Below are 8,534 nucleotides of genomic sequence, written 5' to 3' on the forward strand. Positions count from 1 at the left end.
TTGTCTTTCATTGTTATTATTTTTCTGGTGGTTAGAAGTATCATTGTTATGACCACCATGATAACGATTACTAATATGTCCTTAACTACGTCCCCTACTTCGTCCACGACCACGGCCGCGACTTCTATATTTTCTATTTTCATAATTATTGTGTATTGCTACATTCACTTCAGGGAATGGTGTAGAACCAGTGGGACGAATTCCATGATTTTTCATCAATAGCTCATTATTTTGTTCAGCCACTAAAAGGCATGAAATCAATTCAGAATACCTTTTAAAACTTTTTTCACGGTATTGCTGCTGCAGGAGCACATTAGTAGCGTGAAAGGTTGAAAATGTTTTCTCTAATAAGTCCTCATCAGTTATGTTTTCTCCACATAATTTTAGTTGAGAACTAATTTTGAAAAGTTTTGAATTGTATTCACTTACAATCTTAAAATCTTGCAACCGTAAGTGCATCTAGTCATAACGAGCTTTAGGGAGTATCACAGTTTTTTTATGGTCAAATCGTTCTTTCAAATTTTTCCACAACTCAAGAGGGTTTTTCACAGTGAGATATTCCACTTTTAATCCTTCATGCAGATGATGACGGATGAAAATCATTGCTTTTGCCTTGTCTTGATTAGATGCTTCTTTATCTGCTAATATAGTATTTTTCTAGACCATTAGCACCTAGGTGAATTTCAGCATCTAACACAAATAATTCTTGCCTAAGATGTCTAAGGCCGCAAATTCAAGTTTGGCAAGATTTGACATTATAATCACGTATATACTTTAACGGGAGTTATACGGGCAAATTTTATAAAGTCGAAATAACGTGAACTTCACTATGAACTCATAGAAGCTCTTGTTGATAACGTGTTATAGAAAAATTAATAAAACAATAAATAAAAGTAGATGAAAATACAAGATAATTTTTCATTGTCGTATTTTCACTTACAAGGTACTACTTATAAGCTCCTTTACATTCAATTACATTTAATGAACTAAGTTTTCTTAATTACTCCATTTAATGATCTCCTGATTATAAATGAAATAAAGAGTTTTATTATTTTAATATACTTAAGGGGTTATAGACATCCATTTAATTTACAACGGACAATTTTTAATATTTAATAAATATGAAGCTTAATTATATATACACTAGGGTGGAGGCGATTTTCAACTGTTACACATGTAGCGATCTTATGACTGAAGCCCATGATGAAAATTTAAAGGTGAACACCAAAGCCAACAAACCAAATGCCTTGGGAAAAAAAACTGTTGCAGTATTTAATTATTTCATACCAATGGAACGAGTGAAAAATAAGTTCATATTACAACAAATGTACAAAAGAAAAAGTTATTTAATTATGAAAAAAAACATAAGCATCCTTTATATTATACATTTTCTTTTAAGAGTTATCCATATTTATATGAAAAAGAATGTTATACAATAATTAATTTTATGGAAAGTCCAAATGTACATTACAAACCTGTAATTGTAGATATTTTAATTAAATTTGAAATAAAAAGTTAAATTACAAATATAATTCTCTGTTTTTATAAAAATAGAGTTGGAAGAAAGAGTCAAATCAAAGAGAGTAAATAAGGGTTAGGTGGAAAGAAAATGAGGGAGATGCAAACAAGTGTATGGAGAGAGGGGGATGCATATCATGTTTAAAAGCTCAAGGCGGGGGTGAAACAATTCAATCATACTTGCACCGGCATTTGGTTTTTCTCCTTCTCAGCCTTCAAATAAAGGATGGAGAGGAACATATCCCTGGTTTCCCTGTTATGCTTCATTATTTTCAATGGGTGTTTGGTGTTGGAGGCGGATGCTGTGAAAAGCCAACGCAGCGAAAAGCTCAAGCTGATTCACAGGCATTCACCTGAGCTAGGGCACAATCCTGAAACGACCCTTGGACCCCCAAAAAATTCAGAGGAACGATTAAAACAGCTGGTGCAGAGCGACAAGGCTAGACTTCATGCCATTAAACGGAGGCTAGGCGTAGTGGGGAAGGCGAACGATAGGGTGGAGTTCCCATTCCGATCGGCGGCAGATTTGGGATTCGGGCAATACTTTGTTTCCTTGAGGATGGGGACCCCTGCCCACACCTTTACTCTGCTGGTGGATACGGGTAGCTGTCTTACATGGCTTAAATGCAAATATACGTGCATTGATTGTTCCGCAGCGTGGTATGGCAGAAGGTTTTTTTCCGCTAATGAATCAAGCAGCTTTAAGAGCATTCCATGTTCATCACAAGAGTGCAAGACCATGGACAAAGCAAGTACTCTCCCAACTTGCCCTCATCCAAACGCACCTTGCTATTATGATTACAGGTAATTATATTCACAATCACTTTTTTATTTTATTTTTTACGAGTCCAATATCATAAAAATTGTATTATTTGTTGTTTATTTAAATAAATTAAAAAGATTAATGATAAATTTAGTCACTTTTGCATGTTTTGTGAAAATGGTTTATTTTTGTTTATTAATCACATTTTATCGTTTTTTTGGCTGGCTGGCTGTTTGATATACTAGAGTTAACCTAACCTTATTACGCTTGTTGTTCACAGTTATTTGGATGGATTAAATGTGGCGGGATCCTACTTCAATGAAACAGTTAAATTCCGATTCAGCAACGGCCGAAAGAAGGGACTAGAAATGACGATGGGGTGTACCGATGGTCTAAACAATCTCAAAAGGTTTCAGGAAGTCGATGGGATACTAGCATTAGGACTCGACCCGTTGTCTTTTGCTGTGAAAGCAGCACATGAGTTCGGGGGCAAGTTTTCCTTCTGCTTGGAGAATCATTGGATCATAAAATCGGAGAGCAGCTACCTCGTCTTTGGTAAAGAAGATCAAGTGCCAAACATGCAATTCACAGATCTGTTAAACGAAGAATCAAAAATGACCTCACTTTATCCTATAAAGGTCACCGGTATCTCAATTAATGGCACGATGCTGGATATTCCATCATATGTATGGGATATGACTGACAAAGGAGCCGGTGGGATGATTGTGGACTCAGGTACTACCGTAACGCATCTGGTGGAACAGGCGTTCGATAAAGTCATTGCTGCTTTCGAACCTTCTTTAAGCATGTATAACAAGACGAAAGGTAATTTGGATTATTGCTTCAATGCTCCACCAGCTGAAATTTTTGATGAGAGTATCATTCCCCGAGTGGCCATCCATTTCGAGGGGGGAGCTAAGCTCGAGCCGGCGGTCGACGGTTATATCTTCGACGATTCTAAAGGAGTGAAATGCCTTGGGTTTGTTAGGGTAGCTTGGCCTGAAATGAACATAATGGGCAACCTCTTAATGCAAAATCATTTGTGGGAATTTGATCTCGCAAACAAAAAGGTGGGTTTCGCTCCTAGCAAGTGCATGTTGGATTAATTCACCATTAAATTAAACCCCTACTATAGGCATGGAGTACTGTAATTGAAATTTCAAGTTTTCATGTCAACAGCTTTTCAGTAATATAACATATTACATAATGTGATGCATTATAGTTTTATATTTTCTAGCCAAATAACAATACATTCCGACTTCACAATAATATATTCATTATTTCCTTTACATTCCTTTTTCCTAGTTATTACTCTATATAATAATGCCTTTAATTCAACAAAAAAAACATTTCATTTTACTCACCATCAGGGACTTCATTCTTCGTTTTGGAGCCTCAAATTGCAATTTAACCTTTATATTAACTTACAATTTCAAATTTCTTTAAGGGATTACATAGAAATTCAAAATTTATACTTATGCATATATGTCATATCATTACCAGACTTTTTATATTATTAAACTCATTCAAGTACTGTTTTTTTCCTTTATATATAAATGATAACTTGCTCACTCTGTACATTATTTTAGTTTTTCTTTAAATACAATAATTTTAAATATTACAAACACTAATTTATTTTTAATATTATAATATTATATATAATATATAATAAGATATACAAGCAACATGTGATACGTAAAGCACAGGCAATGTAATAATTTTTGTCATACGTGCTCTATGTATCAATTTTTTTAAAAAAAAACTCATTAAAAATTTTAAACAAAATTTAATATTATAAATTTAATATACACAACTAATTTGTGTGATATGTAGAGCACGGGTAATTTAACAAAATATTATACTCATGCTCTATGTATTATTTAAGTAATATTCTATAAAATGTAAGTGCTCATTTAGATAATTACAAAATATTTAAATTTATTTAAATTTACTTATAATATCAATTATAAAATTAAATTTATAAAATAATTATAAAATATTTTAATTGATAAATACAATAAAACCGGGGTAAAAAAACTATTATATATATAATATCAATACTTTTATCTTATTATTACATATTTATCTTATCTTTTATCTTTCTTTTTGAGATAAACTACTTTGACGGTAAATCACGACATATAAACAATGTGTGAATTAGAATCCAACTTTAACCGTGTAAAATTACATTTTCATAATTAATATTTTAATAAACATTAACTATATCTATTATGTCTTTGAAGAATATTGATTTTCAACTTAACCGTTTAGTAATTTTTTTGATACAATATTTAAAATTATCCATAATCTATTCCTGACTTATAAATAAGAGGATGATGCGCTTTAACACACTTGAACTAATGTCCTTTTACATTGGCAACAATACCAATGCCAATTGAGCTAATATCCAATCAGTAGGGGCGGAGCCAAAGGGAACTAGTAAGGGGCCTGACCACTTAAAATTAAAAATTTCACCTTTAATCCTTTTATAATTTTAAAAAATTTAAATTAATATATGATAAATTTATACTTTAGTCGCAAAAAATAAAAAAAATTAATTTAATTCTTTAAAAATTATAAATATATAAACTATTAAAATAATAAAATTTTACTGGTAAAAATATAAACTTAATTTCGCTTCTAAAAATTTTTCTCACGTGGCCCTATCAATCAGTGAGGCTTAGCAAAAGTCAAAAACAAGTTTTCCTCGTAATATATCACATTTTCATTTTCATATGTATTGTAAAACACCTTTCTTGATCTAAAATGAGATGTTTTTCATTTAATGAAAACTACAATTTCTTCCTTTATTCAACATATTTAAATGTTTTTCACTTAATAAAGTATTAGTTTTTTTCCCTACTATGCACATATTGGTTTGTTAACCTTATAAGTAAATTTTAAAATATTTTTATAATTATTTAAAAATTAAAAAATTAGTTTAAATGCATTTACAAAAAAAAATTCATATTTAAAAATAGTTGTTTTAAATTCTTTTTTACTTTCCATATTTTGAAAAAAAAGTTTAAGTTTGACTGAAAATTAAAAGGAAAATAAGATAAGTTGTTTCATAAATAAGAATTTTAGTTAACAATACTTATTTTAGTGAGTAAGATTTTTTTTTAAATTCAACAATGTATTAGTGTTAACTGTAATTATGCTATTATAATTATGAAGAATAGAGTACCAAGTAATTGTTTAAAGGATTTTTAAATTTGGGGTAATTATAAGTGTTGAAGTATTTTTCTCATATCTGATTAAGAGGAGTATTAAGGTATTTATATATGTTTATATTGTTACTATTACATCTCATAATTGGTCTATCATTTTGTTTCGGCCTTGTGGCCTCCGGTACTGACATTCTTTGTCTTTGATGCTAATATTCTCCGCACACCCTTTAGCTTCTTGGACACGTGTCTGCGTAGCACACTGTCCTTTCTGATCATGGGGTTGGCATCCTCAGCGAGTTTCGTACCCGTTGGTCACGAGTATAGATTACTTGTAAGGCTCGTAATCCTTCCTGCGAACATCGTTCGCAACCTATCCTGCGAGATGTGTCCACGAACTCTTTTTGCGAGTTGTCTTGACGAATACATCTCTTCCGAGTCGGGTCTATCCTGGAAAAGGGTCGGAGACCCGAATCCTTTTAGGACATTTGGGTTGGCGATTACAAATATAAAACAATAAGGGTAAATTATTTAGTTATGATCTAATTTATAGGGTGCTTTTATTTTAATCATTCAAAAAAATATTTCAATTTAGCCATCACCATTAGAAAATTTTAATTCAAGTTTTAAATATCTAATTGTACTTTAGAGAAAAAAAAAAGAAAAACCTCAATTTTAAATATATTTTTTTGGCTAAATTTTCTTTAAATCTGAATCTTCAACATCTTGCAACCTCCATACTCGATCTCATAGATACATATGGAATTCTGTGGAAAATCGTATTCGATGAAAGTCGTATGTACGGCTTGGAGGGAGATCTTTCATATCTTTTGAGATCCACCCTACAATATGGGGCCAAAAAGCCAAAACAAATGATTTTAGCCCTTATAAAATGGAAAATGGATTCTTGAACCCCTTTCACGCTCATGTCACGTCGAGGTACTACAGAAGAAAAAACTACAAAATCTGATCCAACTTATCGTAATCGATTAGTTAACATGTTGGTTAACCGTATTCTGAAACACGGAAAAAAATCATTGGCTTATCAAATTATCAATCGAGCCTTGAAAAAGATTCAACAAAAGACAGAAACAAATCCACTATCTGTTTTACGCCAAGCAATACGTGGAGTAACTCCTGATATAACAGTAAAAGCAAGACGTGTAAGCAGATCGACTCATCAAGTTCCCATTGAAATAGGATCCTTTTTCCTCTCTCATTGCATTACCCACGTGACATTTCCTTAGATTGCCGACCTGAAATACAAGAGAGCATACCATGGCACAACCAGAACTTTTTTTCATCATTTGAACAAAGATTTAAAGAGAAACAAAGACCAGTCAACATTTCTCTTTAATCTATGGCCACTCCTCTTTTTCTCATAAGCTCTCTATTCTCCAAATCTTTCCCTTTATTTCCCTCCTCAACCATTAAAACTAGGCCTTTATGTTCTACCATGGTAATCCCCATAACAAGCTTCCTCTTTTCCCTTTTGATTACCTTTTCTTTTATCCCTTATTGAATTTTCTTTTTTAATGGTTTTATTAGATGAGAGGATGTGAAATAACATAGGAAGTTTTTGAAACTAAAGAGGCAGCAAATATGGATACAAAGAAGAAAACTATATTTGTAGGTAGAGCAACAGGTAGTACTGGGAAAAGGGTCATTGTACCACTACTTTCGAAAGGGATTTCAGTCAAAACTGGGGTTCATAATTAGGGGAAAGCTAAAACTTTGCTTTCTAATGATAACCCATCTCTTGAAATTTTTAGTTCTTTTTTTTTTGCTTAAATTTATTAATGAATTGATGCATCGTTAAGAGCACCAAAAATATTCTATCCTATAAAATAATGAAAAGAATAGTATAAGAGAAGTAGGGTCAAATCCTTAGGGACTAGATTTGCACAAGTTCCTATCCCTTGAGATCCCGGATAAAGTCGTGCCTAAGAAAACTTGCGTTCCTAGGAAAAAAAAGAATTAAAAATTTGATTGAAATGAAATTTCGAAAATTAAAATTGTAAAGATAAATAGAATTAGGAAAGAGAGTTTTTTTATGGAGAGATTCCAGCCTCCGGTTGTCTCATTCGCCTTGGGTTCAATCCTAGACTTTTAGGTGATCTATCTCGAACAGAATAAGCTAGTTATAGTGGAAGAGGACGCCTACGACCACCAACTCCACTTATATTTTAGACTTATGATTTAGAGGAACTTGACTCTAGCCAACTGTCGCTTTTGAGGGACCGTCTTACACTAGATCATCACTTCTCAATGGTGAATGCCATGCCATTTTGTCTCTTGAGCTCGACAACCACTGACACAGTAAGCTAACGAACTGACTGTGCAACCTTCCCAAAACATACAAAATGGTCGTTCTTTGCATAAGTTGAAAAGATAACCTTTGAAGGGACATGGACAGAAGTGTCAGCCCCGTAATGCAGAGAAACGATGAATACTCATTGAAAAGCCTAAGCGCGGATCCTAAGCCTCATGAACCCTTTTTGGGGAATTTTGACAACCTTTGGCTAGATAAATTTAGTGGCTCGTGCTTTTTGGGGAAAAAGAAATAAACGCAATGAAATTTGAATTTTTACTGAATAATAGGAAAGGAACAAAGGCTAAGCTTTTTGGGAGAGGGAGTGTTTACAGAAAAAGATGTGTGAAATTTGTATCACTTCATTCCTTATTTATAGTACTAGGAAACCTAGTTTATTCCTAATTAAATTATAAAAGATAAATAAAAATAAATAAAGATAAAAGCTAAAATTAAATCTAAATAATAATCTTTAACAATTATCCTAATATAATTAAAAATTAAATAGAATCTTGTGTTTATAAAATCTCTTCTTTGCACTTTTGCCTCCAAGTCATCCACACTTTGCATTTTCGGTACCACTTCTTTCCTACTTCGCATGCTGGTCCATTTTATCTTTAAATTCACGCTTTTTACCCCCAAATTTCCTTTTTCCTTCAATTTAGTCCTTACAAGATAAAAAACCATAAATAGCTCAAATTAGTAGGATCATACTCAAAATAAATGTGTAATTAATGCATAAAAATATGTCATTCTAGAGTATTATCATGAATTG

The 8,534-nt window shown here is 32.2% G+C and overlaps 1 protein-coding gene across 1 annotated transcript; it reads left to right on the plus strand.

Moving 5' to 3' along the window:
* The first annotated feature begins 1,682 nt into the window (after nt 1–1,682).
* Nucleotides 1,683–3,508, plus strand: LOC107923180 (aspartic proteinase NANA, chloroplast). Its single transcript, XM_016853398.2, has 2 exons — nt 1,683–2,322; nt 2,562–3,508. Exons 1-2 carry the CDS (start codon nt 1,745–1,747, stop codon nt 3,385–3,387), a joined length of 1,404 nt encoding a protein of 467 aa, XP_016708887.1. The 5' UTR covers nt 1,683–1,744; the 3' UTR covers nt 3,388–3,508.
* The last annotated feature ends 5,026 nt before the right edge of the window (nt 3,509–8,534 follow it).

The sequence above is a fragment of the Gossypium hirsutum genome, chromosome A11, assembly GCF_007990345.1.
Source record: "Gossypium hirsutum isolate 1008001.06 chromosome A11, Gossypium_hirsutum_v2.1, whole genome shotgun sequence".
In the NCBI taxonomy this organism is placed as follows: Eukaryota; Viridiplantae; Streptophyta; class Magnoliopsida; order Malvales; family Malvaceae; genus Gossypium; species Gossypium hirsutum.

Bases quoted from the DNA above. Each gene is read 5' to 3' on its own strand.
- LOC107923180 (XM_016853398.2), top strand. From the start codon at position 1,745: ATGGAGAGGAACATATCCCTGGTTTCCCTGTTATGCTTCATTATTTTC. The intron at 2,323-2,561 runs GTAATTATATTC...TGTTGTTCACAG, and splicing joins CCTTGCTATTATGATTACAG to TTATTTGGATGGATTAAATG.